This window comes from Zonotrichia leucophrys, chromosome Z (assembly GCF_028769735.1).
Source record: "Zonotrichia leucophrys gambelii isolate GWCS_2022_RI chromosome Z, RI_Zleu_2.0, whole genome shotgun sequence".
NCBI lineage: Eukaryota > Metazoa > Chordata > Aves > Passeriformes > Passerellidae > Zonotrichia > Zonotrichia leucophrys.
Genome location: NC_088200.1, coordinates 49111644 through 49139207, shown reverse-complemented (window position 1 = coordinate 49139207; position 27564 = coordinate 49111644). Strand labels below are relative to the sequence as shown.

The following is a 27564-nucleotide window of genomic DNA, read 5'->3' as shown; positions in this document are numbered from 1 at the left end:
AGTTTTCAAATTCAAAATTTCTTAAAATATAATCCAGATACTTGAATGACTGTCCTATAGTAGTAACAACTATCTCAGTAAATTCTGCAAATAAGCAAGAAAACTGCATGAACGCTTTGCATTTTAAGCTGTAGTAAAGGAAAATTAAGTAACTTCTTTAACCTTACATGTTATATCTGCCTAAAACCTGAAAGTTAAATACCTACTTTCTGTGTCCTCGCCCAGTGTTGTCTTCTGCATCATGACTCCAGCTTCTACTACTACTGAAACAACTACTAAGGAGTTTACAAATAAAGTGAAGACTTAGCTAGAAGGCAAACTAAAAGCATGTTACAGAAACCATTATGGCAATCCTTCAAATACCCCATTACAATGACAAAACCCTCCTTCATTCCTCATAATCCAACTCCCACCCCAAACCTATGTTAAGTACACCTGAAATATAATTGACAAGACAAAAATGAAAATACCTTCACTCGTCTTTGCAAGTCATCTTCTACATCTTTCAGCATACCTGGAAAAAAATCACAGCATGATTAAAAGCTGAGAAGCATTTCTAGGCACACCAATACCACTCAGGGGAAAAGAAATTTTATGGGGATAATCAAACTTAAAAGTGCTTTACATATCCATTAGCCAAAGACTAAACAAAAAAGAATCTTGTGAGGAATGGTGGGGATGTCTTGGAACAACCAAAAATCAGAATACAGACCAACTGATGCAAAGCTAAAGCGTGCATAAGCTTTTCAAAAATGTATCAATTAAAAGCTCAAATACACATAAAAAAATACTGCATCATTAACGTACATACTTATGTATGTACTTAAAAACATATGTATTCATAGCTGTAAAACTACTAGATTGCTTTTTTTCCTAAAGCAGCCTATTTAGAGGACAACAAATTATGAGGCAAAAAAGCAGAATTCAAGCAACGTACTTTCTATTGGTCTGTATCTTTACCATGTTGAGCTCCTGCCTAGCCACTTCATTGGTGCATTTAAAAGCACTTCTGTTTCTCAGGGACATAACAAGACAACTGAACCTTTTTTCCAAGGAAAAATTATTTTGTCTCTTTTTTACCAAGTCAGCAATTTCCACAATAAAAATAAAAACTTAACAGCTGAAACTCCTATCAATTAATCAGATGTATCTGAAAGCAATCACATGCTCAAAAGAGAAAGAGGCTGCTGGATATAAAGCAAGCACAGACTGTACCTGTAACTCTAAGATCTGTCACACTATTGGCCATTTTAAATCCGTAAGTCATTGACTGAAAATCTTCCTAAAAAGAAAAATCAAAGAAGCAATATGTAGTGAAATATAAAAGTTGTAGTTACATTTTCAGATTGGGGTTTGAGATCTTCTTTTTGGTTTGGGTTTTTTAGGAGTTGTTTTCTTAAAAGGTTTTGAGTCTTTTTGCTGGTTTTTTCTCTTTTGGAGGAGTGACTGGGGGTATGCTTTTGTTTAATTCTATCATGTACAGAGGTCCGGATTTATTCTACACAGCTGAATGCACCCAGAATGAATACAGTGAATGACTTTCCCACCCAAATCCAGTTTCAGGTAATCATTTTCTGCATAAATCCTTAATATGCCCTTCATATTTTCATCATGTGACACCTTACCAAAAGGTTACATGAACTATAGCTGCAAAGTAGTATTTGATCCATTTTAGATATAGTCAGGAAGAGTGACTTGTCCAAGCTCAGAGGAAAACAGATTGCTCTGAGTGTAGAAAACAGGACTTTGATCCCACTGCCAGATGGACATTTTAGGCAAAATGCAATCATTACTATCTAACAGAAAAATTAAAAAATGAAACAGTTTCACAACTGAGACACATTTCAAATGGTTAACCACAAGACTTGCACAGCTTCTTGATTAAAATATTTATGTGGCTCCAGTATTCAAGGAAAATACAGAAGAGAGCATGAAACACCTTCACTAGGGAAAACTGCATTTTAAAGGTATCCAGTCTAATACTTTTAGGATGGTGAAGTGCTATTTCTACAGTATCCTCAAATCAAACACTAACAAATGTCACTAACACACTGTTTTACTTGCATTATGGTATAATATTGCATATTTAACCCCACAGGAGATGGGAAACACATACCTCCTCAAAAACAGCTGCTTTGTTAACCTTTTCTCTGGCAATATCACAGATTTTTAGGATTCCAAGAGCAAAAGCCTTCATAGCAGGATCTTCTATGAAGTCTGGATTATGAATATAAAGGCAAGTGAATACTGTCTGTGCCAAGGAATGTCCTTCTAACCATGTTATCTAGGGAAAAGGAAATTAAATATTTAACTCATGACAGCCAAGTCCTCATTTTCATAGATCCATTCTTTTTCCATTTTACTGTGCTTCAAAGACTCATTAAGGAACTAAAATTAAAATTAAAGTTGCCTTATCAAGGCAACCTTCCAAGTACCAAAAAAGAGGAAATGAAGGTGCTTCAAGCCTAGAATTCTGGCATTGGATAAATCTCTTCTATAAAGTTCAGGTCTAACCCCTATGATTTAGACATGGCACAGAGAACTCAACATTTAATAAATGTTCTCTGCATAAACAGTGAAATGGAAAATGCAAATGACTATGAGACAAGTCACAAATGTTCTTCATGTTCTCTCTCTTTACAACATAAAAGCTTCTTATCACAATCCTCTCTCTCTACCACTTCCATGTTTCTTTAAGCTACAGGGAAAGTTTCACTAAGTTAGTTTTTTACCATTTCAAGATAGAAATTTAAGTAGAACCATATTTTTAATATGGTCCCCTTTTGGAGACCAGGAGTAGAAAACAAATGATGTTATACTGAATCAGATATACTATGATCTCTACATGTCATTCTGACTAAACTGATTAGAAATGTTTTTTAAAACAATATTTTTGATGTAATTTTGAAGAATAACTGAAAATAATGAGTATCAGTCACTGAGAAAATTAAAGCATATACACAGAAAAAAATTTGCAATTAATAAGTAACTGATATTCAACTTATTTTTACTAAATAGATTTATTTTCTTTGTTCAAAATGCTTCTGTAAGCTCAGTCAATTCTGGCTGTACATAAAGGAGCAACAGAGTGCTACCACTTACTGCACACTCAGCTTCCAACACAGTCAAACATCAATACACAGCAGGCAATCAGATAACATAAAACCAGAAAGTATAAAACCTTTTAAAGTTTTTAAGGCACTACCAGATATCTTCTATATTTCTTATAGAAAAAAATTAAAAATCAAAATTAAGCCTTTCATTATAGATAATAAAAATAACTACATGGAAATTAAAATATAAGTATGTATTCTCTGCTTGGTAAATATTTTTTTGAGTTCTGCTGGTTTTTTTTCTTTTTTTTTTTTTTTAATGGATTAATGGATTATATTTTGAAAGCACAACCATCTAACCTAAAGAAAAGAAAAATGCTTACCAAACAACAAAAACACGTGTCCATTATTCCTACCAGCTCAGGTGAAGTGAGATCCTTTATTTTAATGGTGCCATCCTTTGAAAACAAACAAACAAACAAAAACAACAAAAGTCCTAAATACTATGAAAGCATACAGACAAAATACAACTTATTTGTACCAAAGCCAAAAAAGAAATTAATATTTATTTAAAACTTCAGAATAATTGTATGCCACTAGCTTTACCAACCAGCTTTACAACATGTCTCAAATTCTTAAAAACTTTTCATTCCCATCAGTTAACACTGATCCAACATAAAACTACCCAAAGAGAAGACTGAAGTAAGAATTCTTATTTATTACTAGCCAAGAAAAGTTTAAAACCCGTTAACTGCTAACAGTAAATCATAATAATAAAGTATGTATCATCATAATAAAGACTGAACAAGAAGTAATATGCAGGATCAACTCTTTGAAGACTGCTTTTTAAACTTGTAGTATTTTACTGCCTTAAAGGTCAACACCAAAAAGGCTGCAAGTTTGATCATTTAATTTGCCCAATGTATGCAATCCTGGATACATTCTACACGACTTAGCTAGTGTTTAACAGAGTTCTCTGTTTCCATTCCAAATGTTTACCATAAAAAAATACTTTTGCCTCTGAGTGCATTACTTTTTCTGAAAAAACAGCAAGTCTTTCAACCTCTGTCCTCCAATTTATCTTGATCATAAATCAAAAGTTAATCATTACTGTCGATGTTGATAAATTATCTGGCTTCTGTTCAATGCTGATAAACTCAAAGAATGATAAAGTGTTAATTTCCAGCTTTTTTAAGGAAGCTGGTTTCCATCCAGGTTAAACAGAAGCCAACCAATACATCTTCATATAAAAGACACATTTTGGGGAAGCATAGAGTTATTTGCAAAACAATGTTGGAGATATATTTACTTGAGGTATCAATAACTAATAATTTCATATTGCTTTTCACTGGAAGAGTTAGCATCATTGTGATAATGCAGGTAACAAGAAAGGTAAACATTACAAGCTATTTTTTATTTAATTTTCCAACAGAAAAAAGAAAAACATAGATTTCAAGAGAAGACTGAAAACACTACTTATGCTGTATTGTGCTTAGCTGTAATTTGACAAAAATGTGTATTTCTACAGACAGTGTAGGTAAACCCAGGAAATTCATACAAACCTTAATAGCTTGCTCAAAGTTAAGAACCTTTCTGTTAACTTGGTTTCCAATCATACCAGCATCCATCTTGGGATCCATCATTTCAATGGCAGACATGGCTTCAAAAAGACCAAAACTAGGAACACAAATAAAATAAAAGTGCTCAATGTATTTTTTTAATATAAAATAGTCTTTGCAAACTAACCAAAAAGAACACAGGATGACGAACCAATTACACTATATTCTGACCACAGACAATAAGGTATATGAACATTAGTATTGATCTTCAGAGATCATAGTTTTCAGGAAGTTAAGAATCTCTCAACAAATTCATAGGAAAAGAGATGGCTAAAAGTAAAAGAAAGTGATTAAACTTTCTATAAGGATGAAGAACACTCCTGAGTGAAATATCCCTCTACTATATCTTTGCACACTTGTTTCTATAAACTTCATAGCATCTACTTAAACATCATGCAAAATCATAAACTGATATTAACTGAAGAAGCTGTTCCTTAGTACACCACATCCAAAAAAACCAAGTAAGATATGTCCCCCAAACACTAATGACAATATACATAACATAGACTAATATATATTGAAATAACAGGTTTATTTAAAATAAGCATGTTAACAAAACTGATGCAAAAAAACCCAAAAAAACGCAGCATGTGATAACATATCACTTGTAGTCAGGGCAGAAGAAAAAAAGCTTGCAGAAGAGCCACACTAAAAGACTTTCCCACATATGAAGAGATACAGTGCTTCACTTTATCACGACATTTGTCAGAACTTCAGGCTTTATAATACAAAAAGTTTACTGAATGTGGCACAACTAAATTCTGAGAATGTAAATTCTGTATTTGCTGTATTTGCTCTGAAATGCTCTTATGTATAAAACTACACCTGAAAACGTGCTTTGATTCAACTGACATCCGTGCCCACATTTTTAAGCAAGTTTTCATTTAATAGCATGCTTCTGTTTCCTGAGCTATTAGTTTCAAATTCAGCAAGTCTTTACCAGATGCTTTTCTTTGAAATATACTTTCAATGTGCAGAGTTCTCACTTTCTGCTTTAGCATGATATTTATGTTGCATTAAGGCATACAATTGTTTATCAAATATTTTATAGTGACACTTGGGGTAACCAGGTTTAAAGTCTTTCTGGCCTTTTTTCACAAAAGCAAGTCCCATAAGATAGTGCAGTAATGTAATCACCACAGATCGTAAGATATGCTATGGACTTCTGAAACAGAATTTCAATCACACTGAAAAATGTAATTTTATACTTAGAGCATCAGGTATGTTCAGCATTTGTACAAGTGTAGCATATACACACTGCTAAGAATGCATGATATTCTATATATTTCAAATACTTTATTTAAAGTCTAAAAAAACTTAATTGTTAGGTGACATGAACATGTTTGCAGTAATCTTTTCTAAAAGCCAGAACCATCCCACACACATACTTACAGCTTGTCATGAAGCAGTTCTCCTAACTTCAGTTCTATAAAGGAAAGGGACAAAACAAACAATTACAATCATCCTACTAGCACAACTTTTCCAGGGTAGTCTTGTCACGCACCAAACTGCCTTATGCCAAGATATAACAAGCTGCAGGAAGCAGATCAGGCATTTCTACTTGTGCTGCATTTGCATGGCCTGGGTTTTGTAGCTTGTGGGGGGATGACTACAGGGATGGCTTTTGTGAGAAGGTGCCAGAAGCTTCTTCCATGTCCAGCAGAGCCAATCCCTGGTGGCTCCAGAGACGGATGTGCCACTGGGCCAATTAGAAACAATAATACCTTGTGGTAAGAGATTTAAAAAGAAAACCAAAAAACCCAAACTGCAGAGTTTCAACTGCAGATGGAAAGGAGCCGAGTGAGAACATGGGAGAAGAAGGGCACTGCAGACACCAAGTTCAGTGAAGAAGGAGGAGGAGGAGGTGCTCCAGGTGCTGGATCTGAGATTCCCCTGCACACCATGGTGAGGCAGCTGTGCCCTGCAGCCCATGGAGGTCCATGGGCATGCAGAGATCCACCTGCAGCCCGTGGAGGAGACCCACACTGGAGCAGGTGATGCACAAAGGAGTCTGTGAACCCAAGGGAGGCCCCATGCTGGAGCAGCTTGTGTTTGAAGGACTGCACCCTGTAAAAGAGTGCCCCAGGCTGCAGCAGTTTTGGGAGGACTGTGTGTCCATGGGAGGGACTCACACTGCAGCAGGTCACTGACAGCTGCTGCTCATGAGACAGAGCCATGTTGGAGAAGCTCATGGAGAACTGTCTCCTGTGGGAGGGACTCCATGGTGCAGCAGGGGAATGACTCTTGTTCCTGAGCAGTGGGAGAAGCCTGGGGTGATGAACTGGCCATAACCCCCATTCCCTGTCTCCCTGTGCTGCTGGGGTAGGAGCAGAGCTGGAAGGAAGAAGGGGTGGCAAGAAGATGTTTCTAAGGGTTATTTTACTTTCTCATTGTCCTGCTCTGATTTTGTCAATAATAAATTCCCTTCATATGTCTAAGTTGAGCCTCTTTTGCCCCTGATGATATTTGGTGAGTGATCCCTCTCAGTCCTTATCTCAACCCATGACCCTTCATTAAATTTTCTCTCCTTTGTCCAGCTGCAGAGGGGAGTGAGCGGTTTTGGTGTGTGCCTGGCATCTGGCCCAGGTCAACCCATGACGCTACTGCTTTTCCTTACAGAGCCCTTTCAAGACTGAAAAAAAACCACCCCAGTGGTTAACAGCATGTCCCCATCCCTCTGTTATTCTAGGAATTAAAACAGTTTTAGAATTACTAAGTACACAGTGCACTCATAGCACAAAAAGCTGATATACTGGGCAGCAGGTCAAGGGAAGGGAGTCTGCTCTAATGGGACTCCAGCTGGAACACTGAGTCTGTCTGGGGTTCCAGCAGAGGAAGGACATGGATCTGTTGGTGCAAGTTCAGAAGAGGCTAACAAAAATGAATGGAAGGCTTAAGCACCCTTCCTGTGAAGACAGGCTGAAAGAGTTGGGGCTGTTCAGCCTGGAGAAGAAAAAGGTCTATGGGGACCAGCTAGCATCCTTCCAGTTCATAAAGGAAGGCCAGAAAACACCTGGCGATTGACTTTTTACAAGGACGTGTACTGACAGACAAGGGGAAATACTGTTAAACTAAAAGAGAGATTTAGATTAGATACTGGGAAAAATTCTTTACTATGAGGGTGGTGAGTCACTGGAACAGGTTGCCCAGAGAAGCTGTGGATCCTCCATCCCTGGCACTGTTCAAGGCCAGGCTGAATGGGGCTTTGAGCAACACAGTCTGGTGAGAGGTGTCCCCTGTCCATGCCAGGGGAGTTGGAACGAGAGGATCTCTATGGTCCCTTCCAACACAAATCATTCTGTGATGATTATTCTGTGAAATATTAGCATCTGAATAGCCTGGAATACAGCTGTTTCCTCTGCTCCTTTATTCAGGTGTCTTAGTCTTTTCCAGGGGAGACTACTGAAAGGCTTGCTTTCCCTCATAACTTTTAAAGGAGTCTCTAGATATATTTGATGGGTACAGATGTAAGTAATCTATTATAGATACAAGTAATATAGAGAAATAATTATTGATAAGTAATTTAGAGTAATATAGAGAAATAATATGCAGAAATTGTGTTTATCATTATGTAATATTCTGTGTGGTAAGATGCAATTTTTATACTTATCCTTCCTTAGTGTCATCATAAAATCAGTTGAAAAAACTGTAAACTAGCAGTAGCACCTGACAGTAATAAAGGTACTGTTTAAATGTAAGCAACTGCTTCCCCATTACTGAGATGCACTGCATCAATTGAAAACTCAGACTTGTTTCAAAATGAAAAATGATGCACTGATGAATTAAATAAATTACTGGACAATGGAGATCCAAAAATATGCAAGAAAGAAAGAGTGTGTCCTGGGGTGACGTTATGATTCTTGTATCCCCATTCACCTGTTCTGTGCCTTTAAGACCGGCTCAGAAGAGTGGAAGTTTTGTTTGGGTTTCTCTTATCAGGGACACAGAGACAAGCAGTACATAGGGCTGTTTTTTCACTTCTGGCTTGCTTTTTCTGCTCTTGCTTCTGCTCTGCTTTCGCCTCTGCTTATTAGCTAAACAGTCCACATTGCTTCCTGGACTGTTTCTCCTCTCCTGTTCCTGTGACCATCTCGAACCTGCTCCGGACTGGGACCCGGGAACACCGAAGGTTCGGCTGCAGCGGCTGGCCCAGTGCCGGAGGGACTGAGAACAGAGCAACCACCCCCAAAAGAGACTTTCTGATTTTGCCATCTTTCTCAAAGTGGTGTCACTGGGTATTGTTCATTTTGTGTGCTGGGCCAGTCAAATAAACAGGTTCTTTCCACCTCTCTCCGAGGAATTTTTTCCCGAACCGGTTGGGGGGAGGGGCCGTGTGGGTTTTGCTTTCTGGAGGGAGGGGCCCTCCTTTGCAGATTCTTTAACAAATTTGCCCTAAACCAGGACAGAGTGTTGACTCTGCATGCAGGAATGACATTTCCACTTGGCAAAAGAGAGAGTAAGAAATCTTCACAAAGGAAAAAAAGCAGATGTGAAAATGTATAAGATGAAAAAACTTTAATTAAAGAGGTATTTACGTAATCTGGAAGAGAAAACAAAGTGAGGTGGTTCATGACAATTCCAACCTCAGAGTTAAGAAGGAATCAATGCTTGTTCATCTGAAGCTTGAACCTAGGTCAAACTATTGCTCAAAACAGCTCAAAGAACTACACTCAGGCCTCCAAAGGATTCCAAGTTTTCTCAGAATGAAAGGAATACAACAACTCACCTCTACAAGCTTCTTCAAAATCCTGGGTTATATCTATCCAGCTGGTATTACTCTTTTCCATCTTGTCAGGCATACCGAGTTCCCATCCGGAATCATCATCTTCTAGTGTAGCTTTCATAACCATGATGCTGCACCTTTAAATTCCTGTCAGAGACACCATATATTTGCACAAAACAGAGAAGGTGCTTTGTTGGAATAATTTTTTTCTTTTCAATAATCAGGTGAGAATGGGAAAGGAACTAACATGTTATTTAAACAACTACTGTTATACAAAATCAACAGAAAAACCCTTATTAAAAACAACTCTTTAAGAAAAAGCTTTTCTTATGCATAATTTCTTTACAAGTAGCTTGTACACTGTGAAACCTCAAAAACTAGGGACATCAGAACATCAGCTGTTCAGACCCATACTAAGGTGTCTATTGTCAATTGGAAATAAAATCAGAAGCATAACAACAGATGCAGACATCATAATTTTCTATTTGTTCTTTTACACTGTTAGACTATACGGACTTCTACTGCTCTGCAACAAAAATTTAAAAGATGGTACTGTAAAACTGAAAAAAGACTTATTTCCTACGATTTCCTCAGCAGAAAGCAGTATCAAGATTGCAGCACTTAAGTTAAGCAAGTTCAGACTGGATTATAAATTTTAAACTCCACCGACGAGCTACTTCGAACTGGTTTTGTTCTTTCGCAACCTCCCGACACGCGGGCAGCCCTGAGGACTCCACGCTTCCACAGTCAGCCTGCTCGTGAGGTTACAGCAACGCTGAACTCCCCTCTGCTGACGGGGCTCCCGCAAGAGACAGCAGCGAGCCCGGCAAGCCCTGAGCAGCTTAACCACAGCCGCCACGGAAGCTTCAAACAAAGGCCCCAGCGGCAGAGGACCTCCAGGGCATCGGCAATTAACAAAAACAAAGGGGAGAATAAAATGGCTTTTGAGCAGCAGCCCGGGGGTCTCCCCTCGGCCGAGCCAGGTTTACTCCCCATCGGGGGCCGTCAGGCTGTCACCAGTTCTCTAGCGACCGCAGGGACTGCCAGGCTCAGTGGGCTGTGATGAGGAAGTACGTGAGAAATCTGTTGAAATAAATTAAATTCTCCCTTGCATCCCGGGACAACCAGGCCCTTCGGGCTCTCCTCTTCCCACAGGTCACCCCAACTCCGGCGCTGCTCAGAGGGCCCCGCGCAGCCTCCCGGGGACGCCGGGCACCGCCGCCGGCCCGCACGGCTCCTCCGCCCCGCCGCAGAGGAGGAGCCAGCACGCCGCCTGCCCCGCAGCGGGGCAGCAGCGCCGCCGCGGGCTCCCCCTTCCTCCGTCCCTCCCTCGGTGCCCCTGCGGGCTCTGCCTGCGCCCTTCGCCCCGCACCCTCCCCGGGCCTCACCGCTACGTCCCACGCCGCCGCCCGCCGCTCCTGGCTGGGCCGCCACCGCACACGCGCAGACCCGCTGCTGCTGCTGCCGCCGCCGCCACCAGCCCGCGGCCCCGGCCTGAGCGCCCGGCGCAGTCGCACACAAGAAGCTCCGCCGCCCCACCTCGTCCGCGACCGCTGCTTACCGTGAGCGGCGAGGCGGGGCGAGAGAGGCCGGGGCGGCGGCGCTCGGCGCCCGCTGCGCCCGCGAGGAACGCGGGGCGGGGCGGGCGGGCCTGCGGCGGCTCCGCCCAGCGCGGTGCAGGCTCGGGCGCCATGAGGCTCCCGTGAGGGGGTGGGGACAGGGCGAGCAGGGGCTGGGCGGAAGGTGCGGGGGCCGCGGGGCGGTGCCGCGGAGTAGGAGTTGAGGCTGTCTCCAGATCTGTTGCGAACGCTCTTTCAATATCTAAAAAGCGCGCGTCTCGACAGGACGGAGACAGGTTTTTCTCAGTGGCGCCCAGCAATAGGACAAAAGGCAGTGGGCACAAACTCATGCACAGGAAGTTCCACCTGAAGAACTTCCACGAGGAAGAACTTTACCGTGCAGGTGACCGAGCCCTGGAACAGATTGCCCAGAGAGGTTGTGGAGTCTCCCTCGCGGGAGATACTCAAGAACTGTATAGACACAAGCCTGTGCCACATGCTCCTGGATGATTCTGCTTGAGCGGACAGGTTGGACAAATGGCCTTGTCTGTTGTAGCCTGACCCTTTCTGTGACTCTCAATCGCTGCCGGCGCGGCCCCTGCGTTCCCGGCCGAGCCCGCAGGCCGGCGCTGCCGCTGCCCGCCCGGGCCCCGGTGCGGCGCTGGCGCCGTGCGCTGAGCGGGCGGCGGCTGAACTGAAAGCACACTCGAAGCAGGTTTCTTTTGTCCTCTGTCAGACGTTCTCTCCCCTTCCTTTCGCACTGCGTTTTAATGAACGTCATGTGCTAGAGAGTACGTAACTCTGTGTTCTGTACAGGGTCTACGGAGATGTGCTGATTATCTCTCTTGAGAGGGAAGCCAGGTGACGTGAGATGATGTCCTAGGGAGCTACGGTTTTAGTATGACTGAGTGCTTGCGGTTTCAGGCCAAGATCACCAACGTAAAAGACAGTGACTAATATGCTTTAAAGACCTAGTAGAGGGTATCTTAAATAAATTTTATGTCCAAGGTTTTGGGAAAAAAGTTCGAGATTAAAATAAAAGCACTAACTTTATCTATCATCCGTTCTATTCAACATGCAAAATACAGAGCATTTGTGCTTGGTGGGAAGCAAGAAGAGAAATTTCAGTCAGAGCTCCTGCTAAACCAATGACAGCAACCTACTTTATCTGAAAGAATAAATTATCTTTAGTTTAATGGCTGTTGAAATGTCTGATGGCTCACAGCTGCGCTGTACTTATATGGAATTCCAGGGGTGATATACAACAATATAGCAGACATCTTCTAATGATCCCAATGTTATGGTAGAAAGAACAGATCATTATTATTGAACCTGATGTTGGTTAAAACATCTGTCTGTGAAAACTACCTGTCTTTAATACAGAATATAGTGATAGCTTGACCACCACTCTCTTCTGTAGTTGATTTTCAGGGGAATTCTATTTTTAGTTTCAGGACAGAAGGGCTGTAGTCCCTAATAATAATTTCACTATGAAAGTATATTTTTTAAAACCACAATGTTTAACAAAAATTACTTTGTGAAGAGGTTTGAAGTTTGTCAGAGTATTCCATTAGCAAATACCTGTTTGTGTTTCTGTGCAGACTTTATGGTTGAAATGATAAGCTGACTTTTGTGAAGTAATATGGCAATGGATTCAGCCTAAATAAATATAAGCAATTATCACTTCCCTTGACAAAAATACCAAGCATCAAAAATGAAAAGCAGGTTGGTTATGTGTTTGTGAAATGACCATAGCAGTTAAAAAAGGTAATACATGTTCACTGCAATAACCTCCAAGGTGAGATCAAAGCACTTCAACCTGAAATTATGCAATAAAGTGCCTTGACAAAATGCTGTGAAGGGCTGATCTAAGTTCTGGTACATGTGATAAGCACATGGGAAAATCCAGAGAAGTAAAATCAGTTTTTATTTATTTTATTTATTTTTAGATTACGCACACAATTATTATTTTTTATGGGGATAGTTTACCAAAATCCCTAGTATTTAAAATGCCCTGAAGTTTATTTCAAAAGTATTCCTTGTTTCCTACACCACAAAGTAGTCCACAATGTTAAGCAAGACAGAAGAAAAAAGCAACCTTCATATAATACTTGCTGGTTATGTGCAATGCATGTTTTGTGCTTCTGTCTTGGGGAAGTGGGAGTAGATCAAGTATTGTGAGGAACTTGCTTCAGTATTAATTATGGAGTACCTTTGTTCCTGTAATACAGTTAGAACATGTCATCATATGCTTGACTTAAATAGGCTGCTTTGTTTAAGAAAACTTCAGCTAACCATGTGACAGTTTAGCGTGCAGTCATTTGGCTGACTGCTATTTTTGTCTTTCCGAAATGATGTTACATTAATTTTGAAAGTACTGATGTATTTTGTATGAGTTTGTAACTCAGGGTGTCTATTTTTACACTGCAAAAACTCATACTAAAGCGTTATGAATTTTTTAGGGATACTTAAGAGAAGAAGCGAGCAAACTTGTCCTCTACTATTTGGCTTGAAAACAAAGTCCTGTAAAAGAAATTTTGACTGGCATAAGCAAAAAGGCATTTCCAGTCTTTCAAGTACTCTGTGAAACAAAAATCAGATTTAAGAGATAAATCTCTTTTGTTTACTCTAAATAATTTGAAGTGTGTAGAATTACTTATTGACCTGTTTGTACAAAATTACAATTGTTTATAATTTTCTAAATAGCAGAGATCTGTCCTCTCCCTCAACAGGTGTCTTTAGTCTATTGTGGAAATGGTCATCTGCTGCAGGATATCTTTATAGCCTTGTCCCAAGAAGGAGGTATCTCATACTTGTTTTTGAAGATTATTCTTTACCTTTTACCTTGCTTAAAGTACTGCTGATTTTTCGGGAACTTACCATTGCTCTAGATGTCCTTCTTAATGGAAGCAATTGGTGTAGGGAGAAAAGGGAAAGTGAGAAATCTCAAAGTATGCAAATACCTTCATAAATAGAAAGAAGGTGACCTTCAGGTAGCTGAAAATTATACACATTTAATTTTTTTTTTACATTGTGAGTATGGAGGTTCTTGATATACTGAAACAGATGAGATTCACTCTTGGTGTTGGTTGAGTCATGGAGGGGGGATTATGTTAACATTCTTCATGTATAAATTAAATGTGATTGCCAGTAGGCATATGGAAAAAAGTGACTGACTTGGTATGAACCTGTGAAACAGTGCATCACTTTAGAAACTTGTCCTGTTCATGCTCTGAAAAAGTGCCCACTCCTTCCCAACCCCCAGTCCCCAGAAACTTAGATGAAAATATCCACTAAATCTATACATTATGAATTCTCTGTGAAGAATATTGATGTGCTATTGCATTTGTAGTATTACAAAGGCTAAAGAAGCTGAATGAAACACAGATGTGAAGTTGAACTAAAATGCTTTTTTATGTTCTGAAAACATGCATAACAGAGCACAAAAGATCATCTCAAAAAAAGCATTCTAACTGATATGATACATTAGAGATAAAGAGTCAAAACCAAATTCTGCAGTGCGCATGGAGGCAAGTGTTTGCTTCCAAATGAAGGAGTGATTGTTTTTAAGAGTGATGGAGAGTTGATAGCTTCATTATCTGGAACTGACTGCATCTGTTCAGTAAAAGACACATAGCAACAGGCAAGGCAGATTTAACTAGTAGAGGTTAAGTTTTAATAGCAAATAATAATTATCTAGTTGATAATTACAGGAAGCAGGATGCGATCCAGAGATGCTTATATGTTGCTACCTGCTAAGTTATTTTGAAGAGCTTTTTCTTATTCTCCTTGCTCTTCTCATCGAATCAGAGAATTTTTAAGGTTGGAAAAGTCCTTTGAGTCCAGCCACCAACTCAGCACCACCACCGTGTTCACCATTACACCACCTCCTCAAGTGCCATATCCACACATTTTTTGAACACTTCCAGAGGGGGAGACTCCACCACTTTCTTGGGCAGTTTGTTTAATGCTTTACAACCCTTTCCTGCTTCCAGAGGGGCTAAGCATTATATTTTAAATTTTTTTGTGATTATTTAATTGTATGGTCCGATCCTGGAAGTCATGCTGTACAATGTAGTTAGTAGTAGATACTTTTTTAGTAGCCTGTAAAAATGCAGGACTGAGGAGCCTATCTTTGTCTGAAAACCTGTGTCTCCACATAAATGTTAGTAATCTGTGACTCAGTTTGTTGCTTGTATTGCCTTGCCAACAATACTTAATAAACACAACATGGTTTATGTAAACTTATAAACTTACTTTTTAAGCTTACGACACTTCTGATGTCCTTCCCTTTCCACATGGTGTGTAGGTTGGTATATATTTGTTATCTTCTCTAAGTCCATGGATTGCCCCATTAAAAGGTATATTCCTCAGACTGAATTTCCTACAAATAATAAAATTATTAAAATTGAAAAAGACCTTTAAGTCCAACCTCTGACTAATCACCACCATGTCAACTAAACCATAGTCCCAGATTGCATGACTACTCTTTTATTGAGCATTTCCTGGGATGGTGACACCACCACCTCCCTGGTTAGCTTGTTTCAATGCTTAACCAGTCTCTCAGTGACAAAATTCTTTCTCATGTCTAACCTGCACCTTCCCTAGCCCATCTTGAGGCTATGTTCTCCAGTTGTTCTCCAGTTGCTCATTGCCTGGGAGAAAAGGCTGACCTGCTATACTCTCAGGTAGTTTAAAGAGAGGGATAAGGTCACTCCTGAACAGCCTTTTCTCCTTTTTCTCCAGGCTAAACACTTCCAGCTCCTTCAGCTGTCCTCACAGGACCTGTTCTCCAGACCCTTCATCAGCTCCATTGCCCTTCTCCACACCCCTCAATGTCCCAGGTCAGGATCTGCTGTTGACTCCTAGGTCTTTTTTGGCTGAGTAGCTTTCCAGTCTTTCTGCCCCAAGCCTGTAGCAGGGAATGGGGTTGTTGTGACCCAAGGCCAGGACTCAGTGCCTGACCTTATTGAACCTCATACCACTGGCCTCAGCTCATCGATCCAGCCTGTCCAGGTCCCTCTGCAGAACCTTGCTGCCCTCCAGCAGATCAACTCTCCCACCCAACTTAGTGTCGTCTGCAAATTGAGGTGGTACTCAAAATAATTTATTAATTAACATTAATAATTTATATAATTAATTAACATTAATAATTGATTAATTGTCATTAAACAGGACCAGCCCCAGCAGTGAGCCCTAGCATACTGCAGTGGTGACTGACTGTCAGCCAGATAACTCCATTCACCAACAACCTCAGCCCAGCCATCCATCCAGTTTTTAACCCAGCAAACTGCACCTGTCTAAGTCACAAGCAGCCAATTTTTCCAGGAAGAAGCTGTGGGAGAGAGAGTATCAAAGGATTTACTGAAGTTTAGGTAGACAACATCCACAGCCTTTCTCTCATCTGCTAGGTGGGTCACTTTGTCAAACCTAGAGACTTAATTTTGGTGGAATCCATTCTACTCCACAATCTAGTATTACTGTTGCTGCAATTTTCAGAGTTGCATGCCTGGCTTCCCATCAAGCTTTTACTTGATGGCTCTATAATTTGCCATAACCTTATTTTCAAATTTATTATTTGCTCTGGTTAAATTAAATGTAGATCGTTTGGAATAGTTTTGCATGTTTGTTAAAGATTCTACTTGAAGTGTTAAAAATTTTGTGAAACCAAAAGAAGAATCATTATATTAACTTTCTATAAAAAATTCAATGGATAAACAATTCACTTTTGCACACAGTATTGTGTTTGAAAACAAATAAAGCTAGGGTATATTTCTGCTGTCTCATATAAGTAAAATGCATCTGAATTGATGAGACTTGTTATGTAAATAAGATCAGCAATGGCCTGCTACTCCATTTGTACACCAGAGTCAGGTTTTCTAAAAGTAAAGTTGTTGTCCTTAGAAATAAATTCTAAACTTGGAACCAGTTTACCTGCCAAAAAAACCAATTTTAGATTCAATTGTTCAGTGACCTTTAATTTCCATAAACAAATGTTTAGCTAGTAAAAATAGGAGTTCTGCATAGAACAGTCTTTTGGGGGAAATAAGATAAATGTAGCACTTACATTCCATTATGTTCTACATTTTTTGTTTACATTGAGTGAAAAAAGTTAATAGATTTCAGTAACTGATTGGAGTATCTTAATTAGGCCCATTACTATCTTTTATTTTTTCTTAAACGAGATCACACTTTTTGCCAGCCTTAAATTAATGGAGCTACTGCTGGGTCCTCTCTTTTCAGTAGAAAATTCTCATATTTTTAACTGATTTATTTTTGTCATGTGCCAGGACACATACAGAGCTGTTTTAAAACATTATTTTCATAACTAACTTAAATAAGCTGACTCTGACTTCAAAACATTTGAGAGGTTTTTATCTACACCCCCTTTATTTGTTCTTTACTTGCCAGAGCCTGTCCGATACTATTTTTGTCTTTGCCTGAGTCATACTCAAGTACTTCCATGTCTTCTGCTTTGCTTTAGACAGAGCTATGCATTTAAAATTATTCCATTAATAGAATTCACAGACAACTTGTAGCTGTACTGAATTCTGCATTACGTATTCTCTTACCCATTTTCCACTGCGACCAGTGTTAGGGAAAAAGTGACACTGTTCCTACCCCTTGCCAGTGCACTGGCAAAGTTCTGCATTCTGATAACCTCCTCTCTTCGTTCATGGTAGATACCTGGAGAAGCTTGTAAGAGAAGGAGAAAGGTCCTTTCCAATACATGTATGTTTTGTGATTATAGCCCACGGGTTTACAAGTCCTAGAAGCGTAATTTATGTTGAATTATTTGCTGGAGAAAGACCATGTGAATAACTGAATAAATGGACATCTGATATCCATTTTTGTTAATATGCTGGGATGAGGACTTAAAATGTATATAAGCAGCCATGCATAAATAGGAGGTAGGAGGCCCAGGATCTCCCATCTGTCATACTTCAACAAAATTAGTTCATTCCTCCTCACTTGAATTGGTGTCTGCTGCCTTGCCAGTAAAGCAGCTTTGTTCTGTGTCCATAAGGTATTGATGTGTATGTGTGCTGTGCAGATCATCTGTGTACCAATGCATGGATAATGAGCAGAATTCACTTTTCTAACTCTGTAACCCAAGTTAAAGGACTAACAAATAGTAACTATTAACCACTCTTCAGGTTAATCAGCCCTATGGAAGAGTTGCAAACTGTCACACAAATGCACAGCTACCTCCTAGACAGCAGAAAAGTCGTGGCTATCTTTACTTTTGCCTTTTTGAATAGATTGAATGATGTGTGTAGGGCGGGAGTTGCAAGAGCTGTAACCAGGTATCTGTACTTTGAAATGGAAGATGAATAAAAGTATAGATTTAAAGGACCCAGAACCTGCTTTTTACTGAACAAGAATTAGTAATGGGTAACTCCATGGTTACACAGTGTTATTGGGAAATTAACTTTGCATCATTCTAGTAGGGATTGTGCCTTTATAATGGGTGTAAGTGGGATTTGAACTTGATTTCAGTTTGCTAGCCTTTTATTAAAGGGTTTCTTTTCCCATGTCAGATCTGTAAACACAGTATAAAGGATTTGGCCACAGATTCTTAGTGAACAGATCCTCAGTTAATTTGAGGAACTTAATGAGAAAGAAATACCTGGTTGTTCCAGTTTAACAAGTGTCAGAGAGATTAAATTACCCCCTTCTAGAAGTCATCAGCGATACTAATGCACGGTTCAAAACCAGGTGCTAGGCACATGGAGGTTAATTTGCCATAAAATGTTTTGTGAAGCTTATGAGGTATTACTTTTACAAAGACTTTCAGGGGAAAGGGGAGGGGGGGCGCGTGTGAAGTGGCATACAAAGTCTTTGACTAATGAATCACTATAAATTTTCTTACTTGCTTCTGTGGTACCTCAGTGCCCTGGGCAGTAGCATTCTTTGGGTTCAGATACTTACCTGCCACAACAAACTGTGTATAAAGGTTGGGCTGGGCGGAACGTCCCACGAAGGTACTGCAGGATCTCAGAATCGGTCAGGTTGGACCAGATAACAGTGGGTTATCTGGTCCAACCTCCCTGCTCGAGCAGGGTCATCCTAGACCACACGGCACAGGATGGTGGGATGGTGTCCAGAGGGTTCTTAAGTACCTCCAGTGAGGGAGACTCCACAACCTCTCTGGACAATCTGTGCTACTGCTTCGTCACCCGCACAGCAAAGAAGTTCTTCCTCGTGTTCAAGGTGGAACTTCCTGCGCATCAGTTTGTGCCCATTGTCTCTTTTCGTACTGCTCCCGAACCACCGAGAAAAGCCTGCTTCTATGCTCTAGCTACCCCCGCCTCCATTAGATGCTCGTGTATCTCACAGAAGTACGGACAGTTCAGGCGCGGGTGGCTGGTGCGGGGGCGGCCAGCCAGGGAGATTCACACGGCACACCCGAGCGGTGCCGCTCCACCCGTGCGGTCGGGCCGGGCCGGGCACGGCGCTGCCCGGGCGGCGGCGGCGCTTGCGCGCGGGCGGGGCGCGGCGGGGCCGGTGACGCGCTGCGGTGCGGGCAGGTCCTGCCGCCGCCGCCGCCGCATGAGCACGGCGGGGGCGCAGCGCGGAGCCGCCACCATCGCCCGGCGCCCCCGCCTGAGCGCCGCGGGGTGAGTGGCCGCCGGCGCGAAGGTGAAGCCCGGCGAGCGAGCATCGCCTTGGGCAGGGCGGAGCGGGCCGCGGCGGGGGCAGGGCCGCAGCCGAGACCGGGACTGGGATCGGGACTGGGGCGGGGCGAGGCGGGGCTCCTCTGTGCCGCGCTCTGCGGGGCGGCCGGGCGCGTCCCTGCGGGCACCGGTGGATGCGTGCGGGGCCGCTCGGGCACGGCGGGTCTCTGCGGGAGCCGCGCCCTGCGCGCTCTCGCCCGCGGAGATGGTCGCAGGCCCTACGGTAGGAGCGGTGCTGGTTTCCGGGCCTGGCGGTCGGGTCTGCCCGCGGCACGGGGTGGAGCCGCCGGTGGCACGGAGCCCCGCGCCGGGCGCGGGACGCTCTTGTCCCCGCGCTCCGTGCGGTGCACAGCCGTCCGTGTGCGCCTCCCGCTCCGCCGGGCGGCCCTGCAGCAGCCGGGGCTGCCGTGAGCCCGGCCCTGCCGGCCCCCGAGCGCTGCGGCTGTCCCCCGCTGCCCCGCCAGAGGAGCAACGCAGCATGGGCAGGGGGTGGAAAATACGGCGGTTGGGATAACAACATTTGCCTCATGTGCCGTGCGACTTGGCCTGCCCAACGTCTGTCTGACTTAACGCTCCGTGGGTAGGAGTTTGTTAACCTTTGGGGTTTGGTTTTTCCTTTTCTTTCTTCTTCTTTTTTTCGTTTTCCTGCCTTTTTTTTTCTTTTTTTCTTTTTTTTTTTTTTGTTTTCTTTTTGCAGTGGTGGACATCTAGCGCAGCAAGTGTTTCTTTGTAGGTACCGGTTCAAATGCTCGACAGAGGTTTGAGAAATAGGTTGCACATCAGGGTGGGGTGGTGTTTTTCTTCAGTGTAAACTGCTTTCAGGCCCCAAGCTTTGTGTGAGATGTTTAGAAATCCTCAGCTGGACGAACTGTTATGGTTATTTAGAGCAATAATCTGTCAATAGTGTGTATAGTGGAAAGTGGATTTCTTTGTACCTGTATGGTATAAAATCGCTGTGAAACTTCTGTATAGCCTTGTGGTGTGAATGTTGTTTTTTGTGTATTAATTTTTCCAGCGTTAGGAAATTAGTTCTCCAATGAGTGTATTCCCATGAATGAAGTTTCTTTAAAAAAATATGTGTCTGCACTGCTTTTATAGGTTACATTTCATGAAAAGGCTTCTCTGTTTTGCAGGTAGCTTTCAGTGTGTATTTTGTGTAACCCTGAGTGACTGGATGTTGCTGATGGAATAGCCCCACCTTTTGGTTAATCCTTCATTGAAATTATACTTTTGACCAAAGAGTTTTTCTGGAAATTATAGCTCATGCTGTGTATTGTGAGTGCAAGTCTGTGTTGGAATATCTTTTAATGTCTTGGACTGGGGAGTGAAAAAATTATCTCCCTTCCTGAAGATTAATGTCAAGATAATTTTAACAGGTAGTTTCTGATGTTTCAGTTCATTACTGTGATTTTTTTTTATGCTAGTATAAATTAAGCAAAATACCTTTTTTTTTTAATAAGTTTCATTTAAAAAAAGGATTCTGTCCTTATTTTTTTTCAAAAAGGGTGGAAATGATCTTAAACCAAGGTGTAGTCGTGGTGTGCGAAGTGACACCTGATATATGTTTGTGTGAAGCGATACTTGATCTCAGGCTTAACTTTCAGTTCAGGTGTTGGAGGTGGCAGCGCTCATATTTTGGTTTTCATGTTGAAGAACTTCACAGATTATTTTCCAAAATTAAGGATTTGAGCTTGAAAAATATTCAGTTGTCTTGGCAGAAGATTTGTGTTAGCTATCTTGCTGCTGCTAGGAGCAACTTCCCTGAAATTACATGTAAGAAGCTACATGTAAAGAGAAAAAGATGAAGGACTCTCTAAAGTCCTTTTAGCTTACAGAAGGGGTTTGCTATTTCACCTTGCATTTAGGTTTTAGTTTAGGAAAGACATTCAGCTTTTCACTCAACAGCTTGTCAGCTATGTGTCACATGATTAGAAACTTTGCAGTCTTTAAAATTCATGGTGATACTCTGCTAGCTAGGCACTGTTGGGGATCACCTGTTTTTTGGCTCCGGGTATGTTATGTGAAACCTCTCCTTGAATTCCAGTATCTGTGAGCTGCTTGCTCTTAGGAGATTGCTCCCATGATATTAATTGCGAATGTTCAAAAGCACTGAGTGCTAATCAAGTTGCCCTGGCTCTGGAGTGTAACTTCGGTATTTGAAGTGTTGAAACTCCTTAAAGAACTTAGAGGGGAAGGTTTCTTGGAGTGAGTGTGAGAGTGCTGAACAAGGCAGCTGCTTGTGTGAGTGCTTAGCAGAGATTTATAACAGCAGTGTATCTCTGGATGTGTTTTCAGGCCCTGCCACTATCCACAGCTTAGCTGCCCAATATCCTGTGCTAAGCATCAAGATTATGAACTATCCAGTGTGTGTCCTGGATACGTGGATGATTCAGCATGGTTTCCATTTGGAAATGCAGTAACCATAGAAAGACTGGAAGTAGCAGAGTGGAGGGAGCACCCAAACATCCTTCCTTTCTTTTGCAACAGCTGCAGAGGCAACAGTCCTGCAAGTGTCACCCTAAAACATTCAGTATATTACAAGGCACATAAAAACTTCCACTACATCCTTTATAAAACTTAAAATTACTGAGAAACAGCGTGCCCAGGGGTTGCACACTGGAGATAGGTAATACTGTTTTAATTGTTCCAAATTTCATAATTCATAAGCTAAATGGTACAAATCAATATTTTGAAAGGGAGAACAGTTGCTGGGAGTATTATGGGTTGTTATGATTGTGTTTCTGTTTACCAGTGAGGTTTGAAGGGTTTGAGGTAGATAAATCAAAAGTGTCTGAATAGATAAATCTGCAACAGGGAGCCATGGATTTTTTTTAATATGGATTAAAACCATGATTGCAGGTTTGCTTTATTAAGTAGTGAACTAGGAAGTTTAGAACTTTGAACTGATTTTTTTACAGACTGACCCTAACCATCAAGGCAGTATAACCCAAAGGAGCAATCATTGGGTTAGGTGCTAGAAAACACCTCTGACATTTACCACTGTGTTAAGCTTTTCCAAGAGCTGGCAAAAGTTCCTAGGTTTCCAGTTCTAGTTCAGTTCTCGGTGTAGGTAAATACCTAGTTTCTGCTTTGGTTGTCCTTTTCCTTCTGGCTATTTTTATTGCTTCCTCCTCCCTCCCTGTGCCATTCACCTTCTACCTGATGAAAGGGTTATGCCAGCTGGGCAAGAAGTAGCTGACTTTTGCAGTATTTCTGTCAGCTTAAATCACGTAAGCTTTGAATGTGATACTATGTGACTCTGATGACAGCAAGTTTGTCATATCTTGAAGTAACCCTATGCCTGCAGTGCTAGTAACTTTCTAGGAGCTTCTTTCCAGGCAAGAAATAAAGTACTGGTGTTTTATTCTTCCCCTTTTCCAGCAAATGCTTTTCTTGCTTGCTTGCTTAGCTTTTTTGGCTACTTTTGTCAGACTTTGTTTTTGCAGTCAAGTGGACTGGTGCTAATGGCTGCATGACATAGTTGGCAGCTTGCTGTAAAGGACTTTGGTGCTTTGGTCGTCTGTGAAGTTTTATGTATGTCATTTTGAATGTCTGATTATGTGCTGCAGTTTATCTATCACGTCAAAAAGTCAGCACTTTGCTATAATGCAGCAGTGGGTAAGCTAATCAGCTGATTTTTTTTGTTCCCTCCTATAAATATTTATTGTAAGTGGCATAAAGGAAAGACAGTAACTGATTTTCAGAAGTATTTTTTTCTTTGATGAGTAAAGGTTGTTAGCCTTTTTATTTTGTTTTAGATTTGCAAGTTAGGCTCTCTTCTGCCAAAAACTTCTTTTCTTCTTCTGCTTAGAGGACTTGGGTAAACATTAGGTAAAGGTTTATTTTCTGCCATTTCCACATAAAGTCTTAAAATTATATCTGGAGGAAACAGATTTTCTACTATCTTGAACAAACCTTTTCTCATGGAAGAAACACTTCTAAGGTACTTTTAGGTATATTATAATAAGACTTTTGTACTGCTATATGTTAAATCTTAGGAAGAGATAGCTGTTCAGTGTGTTCTCAGTGCCATTCCATCCTATTTTACAGTTCAATTAAAAAAGCAGTTGGTCCTGATAATTCACTCTCTCTGAGCTATTGACTAGGACTTCAGTTCCTATGAAACATAGAAACACAGTGTAAGGTTCGGCATGCAGGGGTTTTTGTGTTCCAGTGCTTGTAAAGGTTCAGGAACTGGGCTAGGAATAGTCAACTTCAGGAAACAGATTCTCATTACCACATTAGTTATCATTCTTTGTGTACATGATTCTGTTTACTGGATTGTGATTGAGTGCAATGTAGTGTTTGCCAACATGAAACTTTATTGTGAAGCTTGAAGGATTTCCCCAGATTTTTAGTATGGTTTATAGGTAACCACAGCTTTTATGGATTGTTCTGTGCATTGAGCTTTTAGAATATAAAGCAATTTGTACAAATAACTCTGCCATCTCCGAATTGCTTGTCAGATTTTTTACCTAACATTAAGTATTACATTTTTATTAAGGAAATGGTTCACATGCAGCACCTTTGCTAGCTTGTATGATGTTAAAAGAGAACTGCATTCTTGGGAAAAAAAACCCCAAAAACAGCCCACAACTAACCATTTTTTCAAAAAGATAGTTGTGTAAGTTGTCATTTGAGACACTGAACTTGAAAACAATGTGCTAGGTATGAAAGAGTAAAGGATTAAATAGAGGAAGGAGCTACTTAAGGTAAAATTGCTGGGACTTTTGCAAATGCTCAGTCCTTCTTATGGTGCAAGAGGATGAGATGGGGGAGACAGCACCACTGTGTTAATAGCACTGCTGTCCTAGTGAATAATTCTTTAGTGTAATGCTAAGTAACATACTGCTCATTTCTCTATGGTGTGATATTTGTGTGGTTTTGCCATATATAGAATGCTGGTTATCATGGTGTTTACCTGCTCTCTACAAGCTTTTTGGGTAGGTTGCTGTTGCTACAGAGACCATGACTCTTGCTGCCATGTATCGCTGGTTATCCTAAATTTTTAACTCAGAGTATATTCCTACAAGTGTGAGTGAATTCACTTAGGTAAATAGTCTGTTCTTGCAAACAATTTACTTCAGTGTTTAAAAATGTAAACACAAGTGGTGTTTTGGAATTAAGATTGCCTAGATCACAAAGAATGCAGAAATCTTTTTATATGGTTCTGTTTAAACTGACTTATAAGTACTTTGAAAAAGAATATTTCGACCCATGAATAGCTTCTGAGACTTTGGCATACATGAAATGAAATAATATGAAAAGTGCATTTGCTTGTCATTTAATCTGCATTGGACTGGGGGAACTCACATGTACTTCTAAGAGAGGTAGAAGTGCTTTTGGAACCCCAGAATATAACCAGCTTCAGGGTTTCAATATAGGTTCTCTTCTGCCTAGCATTTGTGACCTTTTAAATAACTACATGTTTTCTCAGTTCATACCTATAGTTTTTCTATTTAATTTTTAATGCATTGCATTTTGACACTATTCTGTCACCTGAGATTTTGTACTCCTTCCTTTTTTGTGTACTAGTTTTCCGTTTTTTTTTGTACTGTAGCATTTACCAAAGATTTTGTTCATCTACTTACTTGCACTGTATGATAAGTAAGTACATATCAAAGTAATGACTTAGTTGCTGGAGACTTGTTACTTTTTTTCACCTTTCAAATCAAAAGCTCCATGATGATCAAAAGTGAAGTCTGAGCTTTAGCTTTGAAAATATTTTGGGTTGCACCAAGCTTTGGATAGAAAGAAAAACATGGAAATATATATATGTATAGATGAACAGTCTTGCAGGTTTTGCAGAGCTATTGTGGTAGACAGATATAAAAAACTTAAATTTTGGATTTTCTCTTGAAAAGTGTAATTTGATAGGTGGTTTTAGCAACTCCTGGGTTTATGATAATAAGATATCATGTTTTAGTATATGCTTAACAGACTCAAAAATATACGTTTCTCTATAATATTTATTAAGACAGACGTTTCTGGAAAATAAAAACTTAATGGACTATAGTGCAAGTAGAACTGATTCAGTAGTATTGATAAACTTTGTATATCCATACTTGGTGTTGATTTTTCAGGTTTTCCTTGAGAAGAGAACTGTGTTTTTTGGAATGTCATTACAAAGCACTTTACAGGAAGATTCTAGTATTAGGCATGGAAAATTTCAGACATCTCTGGCTCTTTGAAGTAGTCTATTTTCTGGTTGTGGAGTTTTTTATTGTTGTTCTTGGGATTTTGTAGTTGGGGTTTTTTTTTAATTATTTGGGTTTTGACGTTATTAAAATAAAATCAATGATATTAAAATATGATGTTATTAAAATAACAGATATGCTTGGCACTAAACTGCTGTAATGGTGACTGTGTGTTTTTTCTTCCTAGTGTCTAACCTAGACCTTCCTCCTTTCAGTTAAAAGCAATTGTATTGCCTCTTGGCATATCACTCCATGCCCTTGAAAAAAGTCCCTGTCCAGCTTCCTGATAGGCTCTTTCTTGGTGCTGGAAGGCTGCTCTAAGGTCTCCCCAGAGCTCTCTCATCTCCAGGGTGAAGAGTCCCAACACTTTCAGCCTTTCTTTGTGTAGGAGAATTGTACCATCACTCCAGTCATTTTTATTGCTCCCTTCTGGACTCGCTTCAGCAAGTCCACATCCTTGCTACATTGGGACCCCCAGCACTTGTGTCAGTGAAATCTCCTCTGAATCCTGTTATGACATCTGACCAGAATCATTGCTGCCTTAGAGTGGCTGAGCATCTTGCTGTTATTCTCATACATATATATATATATATATATATATATATATATATATATATATAAACTTGGTATTCAGGAGGATGGAGTTCATACAAGACCTCTGTAGGCACTCCCAGTAATGCCTAATAGACACATCTGAGCATGAGGTCTGAATGATCAGTGCAAGTTCATTTCTTTAGCCATGGTTTTGAGAAAAAGAAAACTGCTTTGTAATGGTCCTTGCCATTTAGTTTTGTGGTTAGAGTATTGATCCAAGAATTAGGAGTTTCATGGATTCTATGTTATTCTCAATTTTAGATTTTGGCAAATGTCAGAATTTCATATGAAAGGTAAATAATGGAGGGGGTATCCTCTTTGCTTTTGCAGGAACTTTGTCAGTGAGTATCAAATATTCAGGGTATTGAAAATCTGGATTAGCAGAGAAGGTGACTCAGTGACAAGGAATTCACCTAGGAGTGAGGCACATATGTGCTTTTCTGAGGAGAAAGGAAAGTGTGAAAATTACATGAGACTTCATGCAGGCCGTTTAATTTTTTGTGCTGTTGATAGCATTATTATAGCAATTATTACAGTGCAGCTTTTTGATCTTGTGAAGACTGCCTGTTTCCCCTGTCTAGATAGGAGGATGAATGAGATAACATTTCACAGGCAAGGTGGAAAGGGAGTGCAGAGAATCCAACATTTATCGGATTGGAGTTCTACTTAGTCATCACTTCTTGCTCTCCCCTGCTTCCCTCCAAATTGAAGTGCTTTCATTCAGTTGTTGTTGGTCCTTTGTAAGCAGAACTAATGCTAATTTTTCGTCTGCTTGGCTACCACTGAAAGGCAAGTGGCATTGTTAAAAATATGTTAAATTCATTCACCTTCTGCCTTTAGCTTTCTATTAAGTGTTTATTTAAAATAAGGAGAGTATTAAAAGTTTTAAATTAATTTGGAAGGGTTTTTTTTGCATTACCTAGTCAAATGTTAAAGAGAATTCTTTTTTTCTTTAGCATAGATGTCCCACCACATCTCTCTGGATTGCTGCTGTGTGCATTTCTCTCTTGATTTTTTTCTTGCTTCTTCTCAGCTGTTAGTTTTGTTGTGTTTTTTGTTTTTTCCTTGTGCTTTTTCTTTTTTACTTGACTTCTCCCCTTGACCTGGAGCATCAGTAAGCACTTTAATGCTTACTGGCATG

At 40.5% G+C, this 27564-nt stretch overlaps 2 protein-coding genes across 11 annotated transcripts in view; one reads left to right on the top strand and one right to left on the bottom strand.

Annotated features, from left to right (window-relative positions):
• Positions 1-11076, bottom strand: part of NAA35 (N-alpha-acetyltransferase 35, NatC auxiliary subunit) — a 28092-nt gene extending 17016 nt beyond the window's left edge. The window contains exons 1-8 of one of the 2 annotated variants that reach the window (XM_064735070.1): positions 10957-11076; positions 9399-9542; positions 6065-6098; positions 4616-4730; positions 3437-3511; positions 2117-2284; positions 1216-1282; positions 471-514 (exon numbers count right to left, since the gene is read on the bottom strand). In XM_064735070.1, the coding sequence (XP_064591140.1) occupies positions 471-514; positions 1216-1282; positions 2117-2284; positions 3437-3511; positions 4616-4730; positions 6065-6098; positions 9399-9522 (627 nt within the window). In that variant the 5' untranslated portion in view covers positions 9523-9542; positions 10957-11076. Of the gene's footprint in view, positions 1-470; positions 515-1215; positions 1283-2116; positions 2285-3436; positions 3512-4615; positions 4731-6064; positions 6099-9398; positions 9543-10783 lie in introns of both variants that reach the window. The other variant, XM_064735068.1, reaches the window with a different exon arrangement.
• Positions 11077-19454: 8378 nt separating this feature from the next.
• Positions 19455-27564, top strand: part of AGTPBP1 (ATP/GTP binding carboxypeptidase 1) — a 65080-nt gene continuing 56970 nt past the window's right edge. For 7 of the 9 annotated variants that reach the window (XR_010443007.1, XR_010443008.1, XM_064735137.1 and 4 more), the window contains exon 1: positions 19455-19575. The gene's annotated coding sequence lies outside the window, so the exon portion shown is untranslated. Of the gene's footprint in view, positions 19598-19745; positions 19856-27564 lie in introns of those variants that run through there. The other 2 variants (XM_064735138.1, XM_064735139.1) reach the window with 2 other exon arrangements.